This window comes from Anabas testudineus, chromosome 12 (genome assembly GCF_900324465.2).
Source record: "Anabas testudineus chromosome 12, fAnaTes1.2, whole genome shotgun sequence".
Classification (NCBI taxonomy): Eukaryota; Metazoa; Chordata; class Actinopteri; order Anabantiformes; family Anabantidae; genus Anabas; species Anabas testudineus.
In genome coordinates, this window is record NC_046621.1 from 5,773,395 (window position 1) to 5,797,862 (window position 24,468).

The window sequence follows — 24,468 nt, forward strand, 5'->3', positions numbered from 1 at the left end:
GGATGGAGGTATGCGTGCAATAAACAGTGCAATTACAATGATACAATACTGGGGAATAAATGTTAAATTAATGCTAATTGACCTTCTCTGCTTCACTTTTCCATTTTTTCTGGCTCTTTCAGCTGCTTCAATCCAGTGATGGCAAATGCAAACAGTGTGATACATACATATGTTAAAGTAAGTCTTACTTTGTGTTCTTTGCTCTTTTGCATTGGAGAAGTGTAAAAGCACAATTTTAGTTCCTAATTTCTCATTATTATACACAACAACAAAACATTTTGTCTGCACATGGAGTACCTTCTCTTTTGAGACTTTACTTTTAAATGCTAGTAACAATCTGTATTTTTGCTTCTGAGCAATCAAAATATCTTGTGACATTGATAATGACATTTTGTCTCATTCAACGTTGTAGCAAATCAATAACCTTTTGAAGATGCTAATATATTTTTGTTTAGGCCCTATTCATCGGGTTCTAGATATTAAATTTAAAAGAGTTATGTCGTTTTCTAAATGTCAGTGTTCCCATTTAAACTTCATATTTTGGCTGTGGAAGAAAAACTGAAGCGACTGAGAGGCTCCAACAGATGGTGCTAATCTCTCTCTCTCTCTCCTCATAAAGAGTTGGGTGATAATTCAACAGTTATGTCATTAGGTGGACCCGCTTCTTCAGGATAGAAAGCTGTCATCAACATCATGTTCACTGCAGACCTGTCCTCTGCATCTCTCTGAATATTTCCCTGTCAGCCTCATTTCTTCCTGCCGACCACATCTTCTTCATTTGCATCTTTGACTTTGCCTGTTTGCACAGCTCGTTAGGCAGGTGTCACGTTGCTTGCAGGTTCCTATCTGCGTAGGCTGACACAAACTCTTCCAAACCTCCAAGATGCACCTGAATAGGTGAGGGGGGCTCTGGTACTGAACAGGGAGAAACCGCCCGGGGCTTTAACAGAGCGCGTCTTTCTCTCCGGGTGTCCACTCCTTTCAGGCAGATCACCCTCCGATGCAATTAACTCAGGAAGACGACTTTGTGAAGGGGGACTCAACGCCGACCACCGCAGCTCTCCAGTCCGACGGCAGCGCCGGATCTCCGGCCAACATGTGCAGTGAATGTTACGTGAATCAGTCATTTGTGAACGATGATGGGACCGTGAACGATCACAAGCCACGGTAAGAGAAGCAGCAAGAGACAGGAGCGAAATAAGAAGCAAACTTTAGGCGTGTGTTGGAGATGAATGATGAATAACTTGTGCGTTTGGACTTTATCACTGACATGATTTGTGAATGAGGCATTTGTTTAATACAAATGAACCTTCTTATTGCAGCGCTGTGTGTGAACATGCAGATTCTGGCATCATCAGTTTGTACCAGTGCTCCATCCGTCTGTACAGATCTCACCTAGTCTTGTCACCTGTGCTGTGTGTTCAGCTGTTTTTGGTTTGCTCTCTGTCTCAACTTTCAGTATTGCACCCTGGATATTAACTACTGTAAACATAGCTGTAACACCACAACCTATAATAAACATATTAAATAATGTTATGATGTTGGTCTGCACCTGTGTGTCTTCTTTAGACATTGTGTGTTTAATAAAAAGAAATGTTTAAATGTTCTGTTAACAGTGTACATAGAGCTTTGGGGACAAAGAAGACAAACAGGTGTATTGTTAAGTGACACAAGCTCCACAGTCACCGACTATAAAACCTCTCAATCTATGTTTTCTCGCTGCACACATTTAAGATGCCTTAAATGACCCGTAAGCACCGGCGTGTTTTATGAGACCTGAGTGGTGCTCTCTGCCTTTGGGTTTTGCTTGGATGTTTTTTTACAAAACCACACGTGAAATAACCCATAATCTATTATGCAATAGTTTTGACTTGCTTTGATGGAGGTCTGTAGCAATGGGATGTATGTTGTGAAGGAGAGAGAAGGTAGAGCGATGGAAAGAGGGTGAAAGAAGGAAGAAAGAGACATTTGGGACTTTTCCACACTGGCTGTTTGATGGATGATGGATTGCTTCTCTACAGTCTGAGCAAATTTAGGTGCTTCTGAACTGAGAAGATTTGAACCATTTGTCTTCATGTGATCAGTAATATTTAATCAAAGAATGCATTGTTTTATCCACAGAGGTTTTATGCAAACCTGTGTCACACATTAAGGTAGAAATCAATCCATTCACTCAACTCTGGGGTTTCCAATTCATCTCTTTCCTTCAAGCGACTGACATCAGTTTGTCTTCACACACCTTCCTCTGCTGGGGTCAAAGGTAACATTCAACTACGCTATACTTCTCCTTTTGCATGTTACTCAGAACCTCGAGCTGTGATTGAATAAGATGCGAATTAGAGAGGTGACTCAACGTCTGCAGAAAACGGAGGTTGTGCTCTCGATCCAGCTCAGCTTACACTTTTTATGATTTCCTATCAAGATTAAACTGAGTCATGGATTCATGATTATTACACAGGATTAATGGTGTGTGTCCTAAGCTGAGTCATTGTATGTGTTGAAATCAGTGGCGGCAGAATTAGTTGGATCCTTTTTAAAGTAAAAGTTGTGAGTTCTTACAAAAAATCTAAAAATAAAATCTTTGAATAAACCTTTCCACACTCTGTCACCTTTGACAGATTCATTATCAAAGCCATAGCAGCAAAATACCTGCATTGGTCTGACTACACATTATACTTACATTAATAGAGGTTTCAAACATCAGTACGAGCTGCTTCTGCTTGTTTTGTAGTTTATGTGCTTGAAATGAGAGCAAATGAACACTTCCAGCAAAGTAGCTGCATTTTATGGCTGCATCTGCCCCGTGGTAGTAAAGCAGTTGGTTTGCATGGGGTTTTAGATGAACATATGTTTGCTCGTCCTGCTTTTTATTGTCTGTATGACGTCAGGTTGCTGCTTGAACTGCTTGTATTACAAAGCAAGTTGTAAACAGACAGGTAAAGTGGTTAATAACACGAGCAGCCTGCAAATCTGAGCTTGTTATTAACCTGCAGAATTTCTTGGATGTTGATTTTCTTTTAATTTGTCTTTGTTTATTTCTTCTTTTCTAACTCATTCTTGTCTGCATCCATGTATCAGTCCACCACTTGCACTTTTCCATCCTATGTTTCCTTTCCTTGTTCCCCATCTCTCTTCCTGTTCATGTTCCTTTCTTTGTTCAACTCCCCTTACTTTGCACATCTCCTTTAGTTTCTCCACTGTTTCTTTACTTCTCTCCTCTCCCTCCTCCAGCTCCGCTCCAGCACCACTCCAGTCCAACAGCAACAGAAGCGGGGTTATCTTAGACATCTCCACCCTTAAGATGGAGCAGGTGGAGAGTGAGGTGCCTCCGCTGCCACCACGCTTCCGCTTCAGAGACCTGCTGCTCGGAGACCAGACCTTCCAGAATGATGACAGGTAGGCAGCGAAGACATGAAGAGAAATGGTAAATCACAGCAGGTGGGTCGAGAGGTGCTGTTTGACTCGCTCAGAGACGGGAACATCAGATAAACTCATGTTGGAGCTGTGGACGGGGGTGTGGGCTAGATGGCCACAAGTGAAAAAAGGTTAAAACTGAGACTTTGACAATCACCAACACTATTTTCCATTACTTTTAGGTATTTCTTACAATTTTGCCCATTTGTCAACTACCTTTAATAAAAAATCAGCTTATTCTTCTGCACCCGACACCTGGTTATAATGTCAGATTTTTATGTACTTCTTTTCATGTACCTCCAATTGTAGATGCACCCCTTGGACCTCCAATGCCCCTGGTTGGGAATCAATGTGTTAACTCAATAATAGAATAGACTATCTCTGGCATATGAAACAAACTTTTATTTGTGTCCAGTGGCAATGTTTGTTTAGCTTCACTACAGATTACAATTAGTCATCTCATGTTGCTTTTCAACTGGCGAGAGTGCTGATTGCCAGGCGCCTTTCTTACAGTACTAACCACTTTACCAACCCGTATCCATCAGAGTTATTGTGCATGAAGTGTTTACCTTGTCTACCCCCTGCAGTCTTAGCATACATAAGTGTGGTTTGAAGTGTTCTCTGACTTTGTTGTATAGAGTTAGTGGTATTTGTGCTTTGGATTTTGTGGCGTGCGAGAGGGAGAAGCCAGAAACGTGGCAGAGCTTGTGCCGCTGTCCGTGGTGCTGAAATGAGGAGCCGTGACTGGGGCAGGGAGAGATGTTTAGGATGTACGGTGTGTGTTTGTGCATTTTTATAAGAATACATTCCCAACAATATTGGGACCTAATTTACAATAACAATACAAAACGAGATCTTACTATCAATCTCTGTTATCTGCGTCACCTCAGCTGTAGTTTCCCTTTTCCTACCTTCAGTTCTCTACTCTGCTGCTGCCTGTGACCGTTACAGACAAGACCAGTAGCAGTCTTCTGTTTCCCTGATATCTGCATCACTTGTTTTTGTCCTCGTATTCCTAACAGTGGGGATTTACTGAGCTTCTGGTTTTAAACTTTAGAACAAAAGTCAAGAAATAATATAAAAAGTTTGGAATAGCACAGACTTTAACAATCTTGAGCATTTACTTATGCACTCATATTTGCTTTTCCTCAAGCTATTAATTCAGTACATAATCTAATGCTCTGCCAGATGGACCTCAAGAGAGTGGTGATCAAATGTAATTTTAGATGTGATTACAGCAGCAGTGAACCTTTGAGACTGTGCTGCTGTTTGTAATATCTGACATGTCTGCTTGACGAGGAAGAACAAGAAGCTCTGCCAGTGCTTTCAGTCAAAGGTGACCTTTCCCCATCTGTCCTTGCAACAATCACTGTTTTCTCCTCGATAAAACTGTCCAAATTTAGAGCTCGTCTTTTAACATTTATTGTAATTTAAATTAAACTGTCCCCCTGCACATGAACCCATCTTCTGTCCCCGGTAGATAGCGTTGTTGTTAGATTTTCAGTAGTCAAACCTCCAGACCTGTGTTCAGCAGCTGCCTGTGAACTCCCAAATGTCACTGGTCACATCTGCCCGGGGATCATCCATCACTCCAAAGGTTTCTTTCTCAAAGGCAGGTGTGCACGAGACAATATCAACAAATTATCAGCTTATCAGCTGGAGTCCCTCTGACTCAGGCCCACGCTATCATTTATTTTTCAATCCCTTTTTATTTGCCATTCTGCCACTGTTTACGCTTCCAATTTGTTTGTCAACTGACAGTGTCTATCATGCTTGTTTGTCATTTTTTTGTGATATATAAATGTGAGGTGCATAAATGGAAATGTCTTGGATTTTACAAGCAGGAGTTCTGGGTGTTCATATACAACTCAGAAAAGCCACACCGAGTGGCTGTACCAGTGTGGGCGAAGGGCATTCAAGTGGAGTGGCCTCTTCCGGTCTATTCAAAAGCACTGACTCACGGAAGAGGTCATCTATAAATTACTACTTCAGACTTTTCAAATTTAGAGAAGACAAACAGGTGGGAGGGACACGAGGGAAACAAAAGAGAGAGAGAGAGAGGCAGAAAGAGCCGTGCCTCCTGCTTTGTTCTTGACTTTGTTGTTGTCTGCATTTTTTGCACATATCCAAGTGTTTGCCTGCTTGTTTGTGTCATGTCACGATGCAAAAACCTCCACATCTTGTGCTGCGTTCACACAAAAGACAGCGCATTCCTTTGGCTTTGTGGGCCAGGAGGGTATCCGATGACACATGTGAAAGCCTCAGAGATTCTGTTAACACTGGACTGCTACCAGGCTGATGCCGCCTGACAAAAAGCTGGAGCATTTGATCATTCCTCCAGTGAATGTTTACAGCTTTGTCAGGAGCTGCAGGGCTGCTGGAGAGGACCATGCTGCAACAGCATCAGTTAGGGTTATTCCTGTCATACCAACGTTGCTGTGGCAACAGGCCCGCGCAAGAGAGAGAGGGAAAATAGAGACAGAGAGAGCTTGTATACTTTTCTAAAAATATTCCAATAAGCTCTGTTTTTTCCCCTCAAAATAAACGATTATCCAAATACTGCTTTGTATCTGTCCTCTTAGCTCTCAGCATCTTATTCTCCAGTGTGGTGATGGTATTTTAGAGCTGCGGGGAGGCGCGTTGCTCAAGATGCTTATAGTCCACTGTAGGAATTAACTGACTGCACGACGCAGACACAGGTGTCCCGAGCAATGGATCCGAAGATCGTCATCCCGACCTGGGTCAGTCAGTCCGTGAGCACTTGGAGGTCGGAGACTTTTGGTAGTGACACCGGGCAGAGGTAGGGGCCACATGGAGCAGTGACCAAGTTTAGCTCTCAAGTGCACATGATGTCCTCAGCGGAGGTGAGCTGGATGCGCTGAAAGACAAGCGAGAGCACGACACTGTGAGGATTTTTTTTTTTTTATTGTTGAGACGAATGACAAATATTCAGTTCATTAGCAGATGAAGATGGAAGAAGGAAACAACGTGCGCTCACCAATTTGATAAGCGCGCTTAAAAACTGCTGACATGCACAGAGAAGCCTGCGTGTGTTCAGGATCTATTAACTATTTAATTCATTCAGTGCAATAGCCTATAATGAAGGGGTGCAAGACAAATGAGATTATCAACTGTTTCTCATCTAACCTACTGATGTTTAGTGTGAGAAATACTCCTTAACAGTCCAAAACGCAAACATCTTCAGTTTACTATAATAAAACCAGCATATAATAATATTTTAAAAAAGCCACATGGAGTGAATTTAAGGTATTTAAGGTGGGGTTGATATCATTTCTCTCAGCTCACACAGCTACACTTACTTTGTGCAGTTTGTTGATTAATCAGCTGGAGTATAAAAATCATAAAATGCTGCTTCTCACTATTAGTTTTGTAAAGAGCTCCACTATTATGTAAGAAAACCAACAGATTTTTACTTTTTAAAAGCCATGGGGAGTATTAATCTAAGAAATTAATCAGAGTAATTGCTAATTACTTGAACAATGTACTAATTAATAGATAGTTTTATATTAGCGTTGCAAGTAACAGTTATCTCCTTAGAAAAATTAAATTAAATACTAATCAGTGAACCTTCTCAAACTCTTCATTTTACATGTTTGCATTCTGAGCAACGTGTTACTTTCTGTTGTGAACACCTCAAGGTGAATTGATTTCATAAGAGCGGATCTGTTTCAGAGCTGCTAAATGATTGCACTTGCAGAACTTGCTCGGCGACAATTAGTCCTTTCAGAAGATCTAATTACTCCCAGAGCTGTGCATCTTATTGCCTAAACTCCAATGTGACATCACAGTATGACTAATGCCAGACCACTTCAGCTTATAATTGTGTGCTCAACAGGAGCTGATTAAGGGTCATTACTTGCACCATTAGGTGTATGTATGTGTGTATGTGTGGGGGTGGAGGGGTGAAAAGGAGACAGACACAGAGAGACAGACAGCGCAATCTGTAGGGCTCTAATATGTGACATGTAGCTCTCAGGTGAAGTGCCTTTACCCCCAGAGCTCATCTCTGCCCTGCTGCTGGCCAGATGTGACGGCTGTTTTCCCATCTCATCATAGAGGATTTCTCTTTCAGGGTTCTCTGTTTTATCTCTGAAGGGCTTTCTCCACTCTGTGGTGCGGTATTACCATCACGCAGACCTGAAATAGCTGCTGCAGTGCACGCCAAAGGATGTCTGTGCATTCAACAACCCACACCGCCTTTTCTCTCCCTCTGTGAACCTTACGGGTACAAACTAAAACTTGGGATTACTGCAGCAGCACTGCCTCAAAAGCTTTAAACCTTTCTCAGATTCTTCGAACACCTCTTATCCTTGCATTGTCTTTTTGTTTCTCTCCGTCACTCCTAAGGTTTATGCTGTATGTCCTGTAGTAACTCTGTCCTGTTATTGTGAACAAAATCAGAGATAGATAATTACCTAACTCTCCTCAGGCAGATGATTAGATAGACAACATTATGAATATTCATGCTGTGTAAAATGTGATACTTTGAAAACTGCTTTTGGAAACATCTGTGAGGCTTTTTCTGTTTGTGCTCCTGATTCTTGTTTGACTCTTCTTCTCTTTTCCTGTTAGAGTGCAGGTAGAGTTTTATGTGAACGAAAACACCTTCAAGGAACGCCTCAAACTTTTCTTCATCAAAAACCAAAGATCGAGTAAGTAGATGATGCAGGACATCATCACGTGTCTCTAAATGGACTGTTGTGTAACTGAAGGGTGCACACAATAAAAGCAATAACCACAAATGTGTGCTTCATGAGACCCAGATGCATGTGGGGGGACATAAAGAACTGTAGAATCCTACAAGTTTCTTGTTGATCAACCAGAGATTTAAAGACAATTACCATTGTGCTGCACAGTGCTGTTGCTTTTTATTGTTTTGATATAGCATTGTTTGGATAATGTGTCCCTCTCTTCCCTTTTAGGCCTTAGGATCCGTGTGTTCAACTTCTCCCTGAAGCTGCTCACTTGTCTGCTGTACATAATCAGAGTGGTGACAGATAATCCTGGACAGAGCGCCAGCGGCAGCCACGCTACAGGACAGCAAAATGTGCCCAGTGGCAACAATAAATGGTTTGTTTACACTGATAAGAAAAAGAAACACGTCTGGTCAGGGTTTATTTAAAGTGCAGTATTATCAAACCATGGTTTACAAGAAATCATGACCAACAGACTATAGAAAAACATTGCAAATGTTGAGATAATACAATAAAGACAATGGCAGAAGAGCAGAGAGAAGCAGGGACATAGAGGGCTGGATGGTTAAGTCTCATGTCAGCACTAGTTGAGGTTGCATACTGCAGCTTTTACATTAGCTTGAATGCAGGAGTTTAACATTTTTACACTGTGATAAGGATAGATTTATTTTTTATTCTGTTAATATAGTATGATAGATAGACATACATTAATCAGTTCATCAGCTGTAACATTTGTGCATTTTATGTTCTTTTGAGATGGTTTATCTGAGTATATCTGATGTTGTATTGAGACTTAACGAAGGAGACATTCAGTGCTAACTAATAAATTGTAAATGTTGCTCTATATTATACTTCATTGTTGCGATGTTTCTGCACATCTACAGAGATCACATTAATCATAAGAGTATGAAGATGCTGTGAAACGAGACCACTTTAGGAGAAATGTGTACTGTATATGCTAAAATATGATGTGTGAGGTAAGCCCTCGTAGTGCTTTATAAATCAGGGTGAGTAAAATCAGCAGCACTGTGTATAGATATCAGTCATTTGATCAGAATTTGTGGCACTTGTAAAGATTCCTGCAGCATTTAGAGTAGAGTTTCTAGAGAAGTTGTGTTTTGAGTTAGATAGGACAGAGAAAAGAAAATTACAACAATCGAGTGAAGAGATGAATGCATAGATCAAAATCATGGTATCAGATAGAAGACGGACAGAAAATGGTCTAATTCTGACTTTATTATGGAGGCGATGGTAGTTATCTTGACAGCAGACTTACTGTGGTACACGACAAGAATTCAGTTTTAAACCATCACGCTGCTTCTTTAAATAAATGCATTTTTTTTATCTTGAGTAACAATAGACATTCAATTTTAATAAGTGTTTAACATCAAGAGCTATAAGACATTTTAATTTCAGACTAATGAATTCACTGGGTTGAACTGTCATGTATAAAGTCGAACGATAAACACTTTTTAAAGAGCACTTCACCACATAACTTTTCACTCTGTTCTCTTTTACTTATTGTTGCTTCTATTCTGCAGTGTTGACTGCCAGTGGAATGGATCAGTACAGGACAGAGAAATCAACTGGTAAGTCGATGAAGGCGTGGTTTTTGGCAAGACGGTAAAATAAGTAGATTATTCTGTTGCCTCCAGTAAGAGCATTATTCAGTGTTTATTATTGTCTTATTTCCTGGACTCAGGTTATTACTTAACCTTGCATGCAGTTTGTATTTTCATTGCGAGACCAAATCTGAAGTTTATTATATTTTGATACTCAATAATAGACAGCTCATTCGTCTATAAGTGTTATTTTACTGCATTTATCTCTAACTAATGATAGTAAACTGATGATAAAGCAATTATTTATGATGTCAAGGATATTTATTATTAACGTTTACTGAAAAGCGTTGCTGTTGTGTGTGATGTCTTATAGGGAGTTGATCTTCTGGGTGGACAGAAAGGTTCCTGTCTGGGCCATTCAAGTGAGTCAGAGAAATATAGGCACAACTTTCATGTACAAATATTAAATTGGCTAATTTAAACCACAGATGTTTGACCATATACATGAATACGAAACACTGCAGTCTTAATTTTCAGAAGATTATATTTGATGTTATGTTGTAAATCATCTTTAAGTTTGTTTATTTACTTCCTTTGTCGGTTTGCACAGGTGATTGTGGCCATCATTGGTTTCCTAGAGACAATGTTACTGATGTACCTGAGCTATAAGGTAAGACATGCAAACAAAACAATCAGTAGACTTCAAATGCATCGGCATGATTAATACAGTCTGTCCAATTAGTCACTTACAGCTTGTGAGATTGACAATCCATAAGTGGTGTAATTATCATTTGTGTGTCATTTGTCCCAGCTACATTAAGGATAGACGGTAATTACAGGATCTGGCAGAGGTGAAAGATTAAGTGGTCGAGGAAAATGACAGACTACAATGAAGAAATGTGTATGCAGTGACTCATTGTCTATTATGTGCTCGCTGGTAAAACTCTTAAAGTCTGACCATGTTTTTTCATTTTAGGGGAACATTTGGGAACAGATATTCCAGGTGTCTTTTCTCTTGGAGATGATAAACACAGTTCCCTTCATCATCACGGTAAAGGTTTTACCATGACAACACTGTGACATGCTCATGCTCAAGAACTGAGGCTGTGGCCTGAGGTTAAGTTCATTGAGTCAGATGCTAGAAATATAGTAGCAGGTTGTAATTTTTTACAGGTCATCTCTATGTTGTGTAATGTTAAGGGACAGCAGCTTGCCAATACAAGTCTACAGCTGTGTCCAGATTGTAATTTCTAAGCCATTAAATTTTGCACAGACATTCGTGATCTTCAGAGGATGGAGCCTGCTGATATTAGTAATCCCCTGATCTTTTTCCAGCAGCACTAATGGATGCATTACAGTTTTTCTCATTTGCTTGAACATTTAAATAAAATACTAAGTACAGCCTTCAGTATAAACCACCCAAGCTAATTTTACTAGAGATAATAAACCCTATATTTTTGTGTGCAGCTCTTTCTATGTCCATACAGTAACTATCTATTTGGTTTACACTGAGAGAGCATTTAAAGCAGCCCAGCATTTGTTCTGTGTTTGATTCAGTAATATTTCTTACTGTCTTATTCTGCATCCGATCAAGTGAAGTGTGTCACTTTCTCCTCAGATCTTCTGGCCCTCAATAAGGAACATCTTTATTCCCGTATTTCTCAACTGCTGGCTCGCAAAATGTGCTTTGGAGAACATGATTGTGAGTCAAAATCATTAACTTAATTGATTCTGTTAATGGCCCTTTTTTAAATCAGCCTTTTTACGACTTTGTTTAGACAAGACGCTCTGAGTCACACTATGCCGAGTCAGCTGATTTACATGGGCCCTCTTTAATTCATACGACTGCTGCTGTTGACAGTAACACATCCTTCTCCTGCTTTGGTTCTGCTTTGATTGTCGACACCCTAGAGGGTTTCCTCGGGGGTACTATTTGCAACCCTGTCTGCATTTCATCTTGTTGTTCTGTGTTTCACACTGTTCTGCTGCAGCAAAGAGAATCCTGAAGAGTAGAACCATTTACTATAAACAACTAAACTAATGATGTGATTCCTCGTGTTAATGAAAGGAAGCATGTACTAGAGATAATTCTAATGCCTTTAATTAAAAAGGCTTTATTTAAAACGAGGATCCAAACGTTACAGCATGTTATTTGTTTTGGTGTAGAACGATGTCCACAGGGCGATCCAGAGGACCAACTCAGCCATGTTCAACCAGGTCCTCATTCTCATCTGCACCTTACTTTGCTTGGTCTTCACTGGGTGAGGCTGCTTCTTCCAGGGTGTCTTTTAGCTATTTATTAGCTTGTTCTATCATTAACTGTGAGTGACTTGTTTAATCCGTCTATTTGCATTATTAAGATTAACAATCCCGGATACCAACGATTCTTTAATTCAGTAATTCACTTCATAGTTTGTGGCAGTGTACTGCCAAAAACAAGTTATCTGTATTTAATGGTTTGGTCTGTCTCAACGTTAGGTGTCATGTTATTGATATCAATGGCACAATTAATAAGATTGTCAGTAAAGCTTGCTGGTACGTTTCTAAATGCTGAGCTTGTGTAACCTTGAGACTTTTGTTTAGTTCCCTGCAGCTAGTTGTCATTGGATCAGATTGCAGTTTCCATAAGTAGTTTACTCACGAATAAATGTTTATTTTGGTTTATATGCAGCAAAGAGCCTCTTTAAGAGAAATACCTTGTTAAAGTATTCAATTTTTCTAAATGTTTTATTACTTACACATTAACTACAGATAACTGAAAGTGTTATTTATGCCAGTAACATGGTGATTATAAAGAGTGACCTATTGTTTGCTTGAATGCATCTAACATGTTCAACACAGCACATGTGGAATTCAACACCTGGAGCGAGCAGGTAAAAACCTGTCCCTCTTCAATTCCTTCTACTTCTGCATCGTCACATTTTCCACTGTGGGCTTTGGAGATGTCACCCCCCGGATCTGGCCTTCACAGCTGCTAGTGGTCATCATGATCTGTGTGGCTCTTGTGGTGTTGCCTCTGCAGGTAGCAAGACATGAAATAATGTTGGATAGCTTCTAAATTTGTATTTGTGAGTTTTATTGTTTGCTCAACTTGTTGTTTGTCAGTTTGAGGAGCTAATCTACCTGTGGATGGAAAGACAAAAGTCAGGGGGGAACTACAGCCGCCACAGAGCACAGACGGAGAAGCATGTAGTGCTGTGTGTCAGCTCATTAAAGATAGACTTGCTCATGGATTTTCTCAACGAATTCTACGCCCATCCCAGACTTCAGGTACCAAATAACACAACATATAAAGGACATACTAAAGGACAGCATGGTGTATCTTTTAAGATTATATATAATACATTTGGTGATACTAAGACATTTTTTGGTAATCTGGAAGGATTACTATGTGGTGATCCTGTGCCCGACTGAAATGGACCTCCAGGTGCGGAGAGTCCTGCAGATTCCTCTCTGGTCTCAAAGGGTCATCTATCTTCAAGGATCTGTTCTCAAAGACCAGGACCTGCTGCGAGCAAAGTAAGTAACAGATCCTAAAACTCAGAGGTAGATGACTCAGTTTCAGTAAAGTCATTTTTACAGGTGTTGACATTCATGGTGTCCAGATGATGAATATTAATGACACCGGTGATCCTCTTCCTCCATCACAACCATGCATTTTACATGTGTGGTAAAAGTAAAATCGCAATTATGTGGCAAAAATGTGGCTGAATAAAATCAGCGTGGACACTGACAAATGAGGACTTGCATGTGTCGCACATACGCTCACTGACTTTTCTGTACCACATAAATCGTGCTGATAAATTACACTGAGTGGTCTAATTTCCATAGTTAAAGGTGACACTAATTCTAAATCTAATTTTCAGTTAACACCTCTCCTTTAACAGTTGGCACAATGAAAGGATGATAGATCTTAGTGACTGGCCTGAACAGTGTGGGTGTGTCGTGTCCATATCCAGTCCATCATGATGATGATGTGTCTGGCTGCATTTTGCAAATAAATCGCTTCCAGCTTTCCACATTTCTATGTCAGACTAACAATGCAGCATCTACCTTCAACAGCTGCACAGCTAGTCTCAGATTAAATTGTCCATGATGAAGGCTATAATTTAATATTTTTGCATTCTGGGATAGGCATTTAGAATTGCCACAAAACATGCCGTTCCCATCTGTAGGATGTCCATCCATTTATTAATATCAGCCTCATTCATTCCCTCCTCAGCAAAAAGACTTGTCACCGCTATTGTGTGGCTTCATACTCAGACAACATTATAATTATTCATTCAAGCTCTACCCATTCCTACTGAGACTTAGCCTTGAAGTGCACCACTTTCTTAGAGGAAAGCGAACATGATCTGACTCACATTTCTTCTACTAAGTTTATGATAGTTTTATGAATGAGACTGTGGCAAATTTTAACACTGATGGAAGGATTAACAACCTGCTGCCAATCTGTCAAGTCAAGTTTATTTTCATAGCCTTAATCATATTCACGCTCAAATTATTTTACAGAAATGCAGAAAACCTCAAGTGGTAAATCCACTGATTTTATACTCACAGGTAACACACCAGTAACAGACAAACTACCTGTTTCAATTTCAGTTTTAATAAAAGCCTCTTGCACAATAAAAGTCCCCCCAACATAGGAACATCAGGAAGACAATAATACTGTAGTACAATAGTACCGAACACCTTACACCAAAGTATTGCCTCAATTCATATTATATAATTTCACTGTATACATTTGGCAGGTTTTTGATAGAGCAATTAGAAGTAAAGGACTGGGTGTGTGTTGAGCTTACATCCTGCATCTGGCAGCATTTCAGATCCTCCCACACTTGTTTTGCATTCTGCACTCTCCAGGCTATGTTAATCGTATGCAAAAACAGTTCCACATTCACTGCACATACAATATGGAGGACTTCAGGATAATATATACTGTATATGCACTGTTAGTTAGAAGTCTCAACTGACTGGTGGTCATTTCAGATGATTCGTTTGTGATGATCTTTTCTTTTCTTGTATAGTTCAGTAATTTGCTTTTGTTTTGATGTATTTTCACTTTGTTTTATTATTTATTGACCGTGTGTTGCTGCTGTAGAATGGATGATGCAGAGGCTTGTTTCATTCTGAGCAGTCGTAACGAGGTGGATCGCATGGCTGCGGTGAGAACAACAGCAATTAATGAAGTTTTTTGTTGTAATAAAATTGAAATTCAGTTGTTTATTAAAACTTGTGCAATTATTAATTAATTTGAAAGGCATTAATGATAAAATAATAGAGTGTAAGTGCATTATTTTTGATTGTGTCCTCTCAGGATCATCAGACCATCCTGAGAGCCTGGGCAGTAAAGGACTTTGCTCCAAATTGTCCCCTTTATGTCCAGATACTGAAACCTGAAAATAAGTTCCATGTTAAATTTGCAGGTGAGCATTGCTAAAATGTCATGTTAATGTTGAATTCATGTCACAAAACATTTTTTTCAAAATAGATCTACAACACCCTCAATGTAAATGAGCTTTTATAGCATCTTTCTGCCAACAACGTTATTTCTTTGGTTCCTAACTTGCTGCTCTTGTAGCATTTTTAGCAGCAGCAGGAGCTGTTTCCACTGAAAAGCAGACAGATGTGCCAAAACATGTGGCAAACACAATGAAGCATTTAACAGTTAAACAGCCAGATATTTCCCCAGGAGTTGATAGACAACAAAACAGAGATTAAAAAGTGAAATATTTGACATATCATCTTAAAAAGTGCTAATGTTAACAAGCTTGTAAGTCAGCAAGTCACCATAAAATTTACATTTCATGAATACCACATGCTAATACAACTTGTACTTCTTGGACAGCTTCTCTGATTAGCTTTTTTTTCTACTATTTCAGATCATGTTGTGTGTGAGGAGGAGTTCAAATACGCCATGTTGGCTCTCAACTGTGTTTGTCCTGCCACCTCCACCCTGGTTACTCTCCTTGTGCACACCTCCCGTGGACAGTCAGTTACCTTCTATAACCTTCCCAGGCATTTTTTATTTCTCCTAAGTGTGATCGAAAAGTTCAAATTTCCTCACATGTTCATGTCTGCTGATGTATCTATAGCTTGCATACACCTAGTACAAAGAGGTGAATAGGCCCAAGCAAAGACAAAAGTCTTAGGCCATTGTGGAACGCAGTAGGAAGTAACGACAGTGTATTAAGCCAAAAGAGAGAACAGGCAGAACCTAAATTGATTTTTTAGGATTTGTTCTCTGCAAAGCTGTGTGAAAAGCTCTGCAGGGAAAAATGATTTTTCACAGCATGCAAGCAGGTCACTTTTAAAAGCTGCTGTCAGTGACTAAGGGAAACTATATTAAAGGGCACTTGCCATGTTCCTGACAACTCTCTAGAAAGAAAAGCTTTTTAAGCTGTATATTTTTATTAGACATAGAAATATAAGGTGGGGGCTGTTGTGGGTCGGTTGATAAATGGTTGTTCATGAACTGCAGGGTGTGCACAAGATGAATTTGGAGACATTCAGTTCATCAGGGATGTTGTATTGGACATACATTTAAAAGAGATACGGATATCAATGAGCACAGTTATTGTACTTTACAACATAAACACAAGAAAGTTACAATACAATTTAGAAGTCATCTTACATAAATATTAATTAAGTACTAAAAAGTAAGTATGTGAACTGCTACCTTGGGGTTGGTCTGAGCATCTCTTGTAGCCCATTAAACTCCATCAAAGTGATGGAGCAATTAGTGTAAGTACCAGAAGTCATTAAAAAGGCCATATTAGAGTGAAGCCAACTAACTGATAATGTATGAAGCTATCCGCTTTAACCAGAAAACCCACGAGACTCTTACTACTCTTAATACTGTAGATATCCCCAAAAAATAAGGTTTCACTGTTGAGAGTTTGTCAACACTGCATGCGTAACACACTTATTTAGGTTTAGTGATGTGTTGTACAGTAAGTTTGACTGTGTTTTCTCTGAATGAACACAGAGAAGGACAGCAGTCCCCAGAGCAGTGGCAGAGGATGTATGGATGCTGCTCTGGCAACGAGGTCTACCACATCCGACTGAGTGACAGCAAGTTCTTCGGAGAGTATAATGGCAAAAGCTTCACCTATGCCTCCTTTCATGCTCACAAAAAGTGAGTTGACACAAAAGCTATGTCGTTCTTCAGAATGCTGACAACTAGAAAACAACCAAAACATTTCCAGCGGTTGTTAATATGTTATATACGGTAATTAGACACAGCAGTAGGGGGCTTCTACGTTTAATAGTTTGAGACTACTGAATACACTTTCAACCACTTAAACAAAGTTTTCTCCTAATAAAAATATTTCCGAAACTGTCAAACTATTCCTTTAATCCACCAGTAGAGTAAGCAGTATATTTTTTAAATATAATGATACACTTCTGTGATCAGGTATTTCCCTAATGTTAATAACAGTCATGTGATATTCAGGTATGGTGTGTGCCTGATCGGCATAAAGAGGGAGGACAACAAGAGCATCCTTCTGAATCCTGGTCCACGCCACATCATGGCTGCCGCAGACACCTGCTACTACATCAACATCACCAAGGAGGAGAACTCAGCCTTCATCTTCAATCAGGAGGAGAGGAAGGGCCGCCCTGCAGGGAGACTCTATGACGGACCCTCACAGCTTCCTGTGCACAGTATCATCGCGAGCATGGGTGAGAGGAAGTAAAGTGTGTTCAAATGCTCCTGTCGAAGGTCGAATCTGGTTAGTTTGAGGAGATGCTGGATCGTTGTGTTTTAACTCTCAGGTGAATGTATTTTACAGGCACTGTTGCTATGGATCTTCAGAATACAAGTCCCCCTGACGTCTCAGGTGTGAAGCTGGTCCCACCTACAGTGAATGGCACAGGGAGCCGTCGGCCGAGTATCGCCCCAGTTCAGGAGCTTGCAGACTCCTCCTCGATCCTGCCATGTGACCTCCTCAGTGATCAGTCAGAGGATGACTCTGTCTTCACAGATGAGAAAGGCCCCTCGTCTACTGAGTAAGGCTTGTGTTTCTCTGTGTGGATCTAAACACCTGTACAGCACATAAAAAACCTAATGACAAGAGGCATAATAAAATAAACCACAAACAATAAATGTAAAATAAGTGTAAAAAATAATTTACTTCAAAGTACTTTATTCAGGACTCGGGGGAATTTACAATTTGACAAACTAATTATAATACAATAATATAATATACATAATAATAAAACACAGAAAACTCACCCACGCACACAAACACAATCCAAATATAAAGTTGAGATAAACAGAGATTAATGACAGTAAATAACATGTTAAAAAGCAGCACAAAGCACGCTGACCATTTCTTGTCTTATGTCTCCTGGAATAAAAGCACACTCCCTTCCCTGATGTGTTTTAGATTGACAACTCAAAGCCTTCACTTAAAGTAGTCCCAGAGGACATGCGTGGGGTCGTTGATAATCTTTTTTGCCCTTTTGAGTACTCGTTCCGGGTTTTTCCGTAATTGTAGAGCTGAGGTTAACAACACTTTGCAATCAGTTCTTGTCCTTTTGACAAAGTGAAGTTAAACAGCAAAGCAAGTTGACGTAGGCAGCGCAGATACTACGGAGCCCTTTTCACAGTCACATCTTCATTTTATCTGTGCTACATGAATCAGCAGTGAGGGTTTGAGTGGCTTATTCAAGTATACACGCTGAACAGAGGTTAGCTGACTTCAATGACTGTGATTTCTTGTAAGACTAAGAAAGTCCACAATGTCCTTTTGCTGCTTTTACTGAAGGTAAATTCTGAATACTTTAAAATTTCACCAACGCTGTTTTCACGTTTTCCCCTAATTGAACATTTGTGTCACATTTTGACACAAATCTGAAACTTGATGTTGAATGTTTTGAAATTGTTCTAATAGCTTAAAATATTTATGTTAGAGCGATAAAGATGAGCTCAGTATGTTTCAATGAAATGTGTCATTCTTTTTTTTATTAATTTTTTTTGCTAGGTATGTGAAAGGCTATCCCCCTAACTCGCCATACATTGGGAGCTCGCCCACTTTGTGCCATCTGTTGGCTGAAAAAGCCCCGTTTTGCTGCCTACGACTGGACCAGGTGGGCAGTCGCTGTTCCTCCAACTTAGTCACTCAATTACTTGCTGCCTCCACCACTCCTTACATTCCTTCAATCATCTCTGTCTCTGTCATTAGACAGAAGAAAACCTAAATTACCTGTCTGCTTTGTCGTTCTCCATGCAGGGTTGCCGGCACAACAGTTCTGAGGACGCAAAGGCTTACGGTTTCAAGAACAAGCTCATCATTGTGTCTGCCGAGACGGCAGGAAACGGCCTCTATAACTTCATAGTGCCTCTCAGAGCTTATTACAGACCCAGGAAAGAACTAAACCCAATTGTCCTGCTGCTGGATAACCCGTGAGTTCACCTTGGCACAGACATACAGACACATTGTTCCTTTGTTTCACCTTCACTCTGTCTTTCACCGTGTCGTGGTGGGAAACATTTCGAATGCTAAAAGCTCACGTCAGCCCAGCACTTAGGACAAGGCTGTGGAGGTGGGACTCCATTGTCGCTCCTGATGTTAGGTTACTGGTGCTGCTCATAGTGACGGTGTGTTTTGAGCGAGAAAGAAAATAAAAACGCTGCTCTCTCTAGCTGCAGACAGTCACCATGGCAACTTGCTTTGCCTTGAACCTGAATGATATATATTGCTACAAGGGAGAAAAAGATAGAGAAAATGGTTTCTTTGGAGAACACCAAGCAGGCTTTCAACGACAGCCCTGATGTGTCCCTTTTCAGCCCCCTCATGCGAGCTCTCAGGACTCTCATAGAAACAAACACGCAACAATAAACTCTCGCTCTGTGCGTCTCTCTCTCCCTGCCTTCCGACTGCTGTCGCACACACACAAATACAAACACCCACACACTTGGATACGCAATTCAGGCACTTATGACAGCCTTGGGTCTCTAGTCAGCAGGACTCGGCAGATGCATAAAGTAGAGTTCTGTCAGGGGTGGTGGTCGAGGACAGGCAATAATAAAGCGACTGAACCTGTCGGAGAGTGCGCAGCAACAGATGGACTCAACCTACAGACACACTAACTAGAGGGCTGAACTACCACAGAGGTTCCTGAGACAGTGGAAGTTTCATATCATCACGAGCAGTAGTAACCACACATGTCCCTCAAGCAGCAATAAGGTGGTTGCAGTGTATTTGGTGTGCTCGGGGGTGTGTGTGCTGAAGAATAGTTACTAAATGCATTATTAAGAAATGATTTTCCAAAATTGAGAGAAGGATTTTATTTATTCATTTTATACATGTACAAAACCAAAAAGAAAAACACCATGACATATTTACATTTACATAATTTCAGGTGATTTGTTTAAAATGTCCTATAAATAGTGCAACAAGCAGAGGACGGCTTTTCTCTAACTGTCAAACTAAATGTTTCTTATGTGAAACATGTTTAAATAATCATGTTTAAACATTTTTAATTAACAAACATTATCTTATGTTGTTTCTATTTAGAGGATAATAAAAAAATTACCTCTGTTTGCATCATGTATGTTTCCTGCAGGCCGGATAATCACTTTCTGGAGGCCATCTGCTGCTTTCCAATGGTTTACTACATGGCAGGGACCATCGACAAGTAAGAGACTCACATAACCCTGCTGCTTTTCATTAAAGCTTGATTTTATTTTACATTAACTGTCTTATTAAAAGGCGTTGAAGAAGCACTTGTGTTTATCTCTGACTGGATGCACAGTATTTCCCAAGCAAACTGGCGTCTGCTGCTGTAACACTCATTGCTTGTGTGTGTGCTTGTGTGTGTCTTTGTGTTGCAGTCTGGACAGCCTGCTGCAGTGTGGCATTATCTACGCTGATAATTTGGTTGTTGTGGATAAAGAGAGTACCATGAGTGCTGAGGAGGACTACATGGCAGATGCCAAAACTATCGTGAATGTGCAGACAATGTTCAGGTATTAATTTAGTTTGTATCCTATCTGTTCTATGTTATTTAGGATATGCTCTTTTAATGTAATTTTGTTGCTATATAAACTGGTTAAACTGATTAAATTCCCGTTCATGTTTTCTGCTGTATCAGGTTGTTTCCCAGTCTGAGCATCATCACAGAGCTTACTCATCCATCCAACATGAGATTCATGCAGTTCAGAGCAAAGGACTGCTATTCACTGGCCCTCTCCAAGCTGGAGAAGGTAAGACGTAACAAGTGGGCTTATGCTGAATTGCATGGTGTGAATTATGAACATAGATTATATGGAAATTTGACTTTGTAGACTGTCAGAAAAGTGACAAACCGTTTCTGTGCTGTTTATCATGACTGTACTTAGTGTGTGTCCTGGCTCTCCCCCACAGAAAGAGCGTGATAAAGGCTCCAACTTGGCCTTCATGTTTCGCCTACCCTTCGCTGCAGGCAGAGTGTTCAGTATCAGCATGCTGGACACCCTGCTCTATCAGGTTGGCACACACACATACAGCTAAGCACTTAGCCTTAAACGACTCTTTTTTAATATCAGGTGAATTGAATGAATGTCTCTTACAGCATCATAGAAATAGAATCACCTGAAGAAATGGAGCAGCATCACCATCATAAAGCAAAAGTGCCCTCTTGTGTTCAGTCACTTATAGAAACCGTGTTTATGTCTTTATGTCCATTGTATTTTACTATGTTACGTTAATTGTTACGTTATACATTTAAAAAACGTATCCATGTCAGTCTTTTGTGAAGGACTACATGATCCTTATTGCAAGGCTTCTGCTGGGACTCGACACCACTCCAGGGTCAGGATACCTCTGTGCTGTGAGTTAAATAGATTTTAAAAGGAGAAAGAAAGGACCTCAAACAGTACCATTCTGCCTTTTACCAACTAGCAGTATGCCTTTTGATCTCTTGTTCCAGATGAAAGTAACCGAGGAGGACCTGTGGATCAGCACTTATGGCAGGCTGTTCCAGAAACTCTGCTCCTCTAGTGCTGAAATTCCCATTGGGATCTATCGGACAGAATCCCACATTTTCTCAACGTCTGAGGTAAAGGTACTGTAGCTGTCCAAAGCCAAATAATTATTTCCAACGCAAAAATATGCAACATCATTTTACCTGCTGGTGGTGCTAGATTAAATATTCTGAGGATTATGCACCATGAATTTCATAGCTTTTAATATGATTAGTATTTTGGCTGTAACTTCCTGAGGTAACTTCCCGTCTCCTCACTTTAGTCTCAGGTGTCCATGAGTGTTGATGACTGCGAGGACACCAAGGAGAGAGGAGATGAGTCTCGCAGCAATGACCAATCAGATCACCCCCTGCTGAGGAAGAAGAGCATGCAGTGGGCACGGCGTCTCAGTAAGAAAAGCGTTAGGTGGCAGGGGGTGAGCCGGGACTCGAGCAAGGACCACGCCCAGCGCATTGCTCAGCAGCGCCTCAACCTGTACCGACGCTCTGAGAGGGAGGAGCTGTCTGAACTGGTTCGCAACCGCATGAGGCATCTGGGCCTTCCCACCTCAGGATATGGTGAGCGTGGATACACATTTAACGGAGAAAGCAAACTGTTCAGTGCTTTCATGTTTGCTTATGCTTCTATAGTTCTTGTATGCTTATTTTTTCACTGCTGTTTGCAGAAGACTTAACAAATCTGACAGCCAGTGATGTCATGAATAGAGTCAATCTGGGCTACCTACAAGGTAAGCAGTGAAGTTATGATCCCGCGGCAGGTAGGAAGAAGATCATAACATTATATACACGTCTCTATATGATGGATACGCAATTCAGGCACTATATGACTGTGGTGATGTTTCCGTTTCAGATGAACAGAATGATCAACAAAACACACTGTCGTATGTCCTGATTAACCCTTCACCTGACACCAGGCTGGAGCTCAATGACATTGTGTAAATATTTCTCCTTTGTTTTCTTCCTACTGATACTAGATCTATTATCTATTAAACAGATAATTGTTATTTTTTTACTTCTTATATTGTTTTGTTTGCTATGTATGCTACCTGTTCTCCACCAAATGGCAGACATAGTTGTCAGCATGCTGGTGAACATACTGTAGGTGATTGTTATGATGAGCAGGGGGCCTTTTGGTATCCACGGTGACAGCTGTTTCTTGTTCATGACGGAGAATGGCAAACACATCCCTCAGCCTGTTCCTCAGTTCCTTCTTTAATGCAGAGTGACCTTTAGGAAAGTTCAAAACAGTCCCATGTGGGAACACTTTCTTGTCTCGGTTCTTCATCCGCGATGCTCTCTCTGCCTCTCCCTCAGGTACCTAATTCGCCCAGACCCTTTGGCTCATGTCCCAGAGGAACCTCCCGTCCACAGCAGCAGCCTGAAAGAGAGACACGAGTCCAGCATAGACACCAAAGAGGACACCCAGCTCTGATACCATGCTGACTTTCACTGGTACACTCCTTCCTGATCACTCCCTTGTGTGTCATGGGGGTCTGGTTGTGTCCACACATGTCCAGTCTGACAGAGGACGATTTGTTCTACAGTGTCCCAGCACTACAGCCTACCACTGTATTATATGAGTGCCTACTGTTCGGCAGATGATATTTGACGTCATCTGTGACATTTTCATCCTCCTGCCACTGTATGTAAGAATAGCGTATTCATTTCTGTGAAAGCTCTACTGGATGAGCAGTCAGGGACACACTTGTTAACAAATGAATTCGACTAACTGAAGGTATTTCAAACAAGTCAATCTCACCTGCAGTGTTGTTCTTGGTTAGATGGGATGTGATCTACCACACAATCACACAATAATCTTAATAATTTACATTATTTGCTGTCAATGAAACCTCCTGAACCTCTTACTGAATTGGACACTTAGTCTGTGCCTTTGGGAAAAGTAAAGTTGAACATCAAGGTCAAAGATGGCATTCAGGGGCTGGTGGCCCAGGATTTATCACACTTTTCTTAACATTTTTAAATCAGCAGAAATCACATGCACATAATCTAAATTTTCCTGAGTCTAACATTACCTTAACACTAGAACTTGGATTTTAAACTTTTATTTAGAGCGTTTGAAGCCGATTTTTTGTAGCTGAACTATATAAGTAGTTATTCAGTGATGTAGAAGTCTTGATTAGTAAGTTACTTAGAAACAATGGTGGTTACTTACGCTATATGTTCACTCCAGTATACTTATTAGATTGAATGAAGTTTTTGCACAACAAGAGCTCAGTTCAGCATAGTCATATAGTTGGTATTGTGCTATAAAGGATCTGTACTATATTAGTAATCAGACAACCTGATTTGATTTTAAGCACTGCTAAGTGAAAGAACTTGTCTGTTAATTTACATTTGTGGCTGTTTGGGTGAGATATGTATTTCTAAAATTCTACATCCTGTACACAATAATTTTTGACTGCAACTCTTTGACTTCTACTAATAGTTGAATGTTGAACATATTTGTACTTCAGTTTCATTTTATTTTAATTTGCACATTAAAGTTCTATATTAAGAAAATACATATTAAAATAGTTTTGAGTTGTTAGTTTAGCCTAAGTATGTCAAAATGTCAAGAGAGCTCGTCATTTTAAGCATTTGCTGAGATTTAGTTATGAAGACTGTACAGTGAGTATGAGAATAAGTATGATTTATGGCCTAAACAGCTGGTGGAAAGGAACCACCACCAGGAAAGTACATTTACTTCAATATAAAATTGATATATGTTACTGTGACTTTCTACTTCTCTTACTTTACATTTCAGAGGGAATAGTGCATGTTTTTCTTCAGGAATGCTATGCCAC

The 24,468-nt window shown here is 40.2% G+C and overlaps 1 protein-coding gene across 3 annotated transcripts; it reads left to right on the forward strand.

The window, feature by feature from the left end:
• Positions 1 to 973: 973 nt before the first annotated feature.
• kcnt1 (potassium channel, subfamily T, member 1) lies at positions 974 to 24,339 on the forward strand. 3 transcript variants are annotated; one of them, XM_026355581.1, is made up of 31 exons: positions 974 to 1,167; positions 3,232 to 3,396; positions 8,008 to 8,087; positions 8,358 to 8,505; positions 9,671 to 9,718; positions 10,065 to 10,113; positions 10,302 to 10,361; positions 10,668 to 10,742; positions 11,310 to 11,393; positions 11,858 to 11,952; positions 12,533 to 12,713; positions 12,797 to 12,961; positions 13,074 to 13,210; positions 14,793 to 14,856; positions 15,009 to 15,117; positions 15,574 to 15,682; positions 16,680 to 16,829; positions 17,148 to 17,377; positions 17,488 to 17,704; positions 18,682 to 18,787; positions 18,931 to 19,103; positions 20,267 to 20,338; positions 20,535 to 20,669; positions 20,795 to 20,906; positions 21,067 to 21,168; positions 21,428 to 21,511; positions 21,611 to 21,739; positions 21,928 to 22,222; positions 22,330 to 22,392; positions 22,515 to 22,599; positions 22,979 to 24,339. In XM_026355581.1, exons 1-31 carry the CDS (start codon positions 1,001 to 1,003, stop codon positions 23,094 to 23,096), a joined length of 3,807 nt encoding a protein of 1,268 aa, XP_026211366.1. In that variant the 5' UTR covers positions 974 to 1,000; the 3' UTR covers positions 23,097 to 24,339. The 3 variants fall into 3 exon arrangements, with proteins under 3 accessions (XP_026211366.1, XP_026211364.1, XP_026211365.1); XM_026355579.1 differs by having other exon boundaries at positions 1,002 to 1,167; positions 21,611 to 21,745; XM_026355580.1 differs by lacking the exons at positions 974 to 1,167; positions 3,232 to 3,396 and adding an exon at positions 6,051 to 6,214 and having other exon boundaries at positions 21,611 to 21,745.
• The last annotated feature ends 129 nt before the right edge of the window (positions 24,340 to 24,468 follow it).

What these genes read in the sequence shown, in the direction of transcription:
- kcnt1 (XM_026355581.1), top strand. Translation starts at nt 1,001, where the DNA reads ATGCAATTAACTCAGGAAGACGACTTTGTGAAGGGGGACTCAACGCCG. An exon ending in GTGCTTTGGAGAACATGATT is followed by an intron (nt 11,394 to 11,857) that starts GTGAGTCAAAAT and finishes GTTTTGGTGTAG; the next exon opens with AACGATGTCCACAGGGCGAT. An exon ending in ATGGCAGGGACCATCGACAA is followed by an intron (nt 20,339 to 20,534) that starts GTAAGAGACTCA and finishes TTTGTGTTGCAG; the next exon opens with TCTGGACAGCCTGCTGCAGT.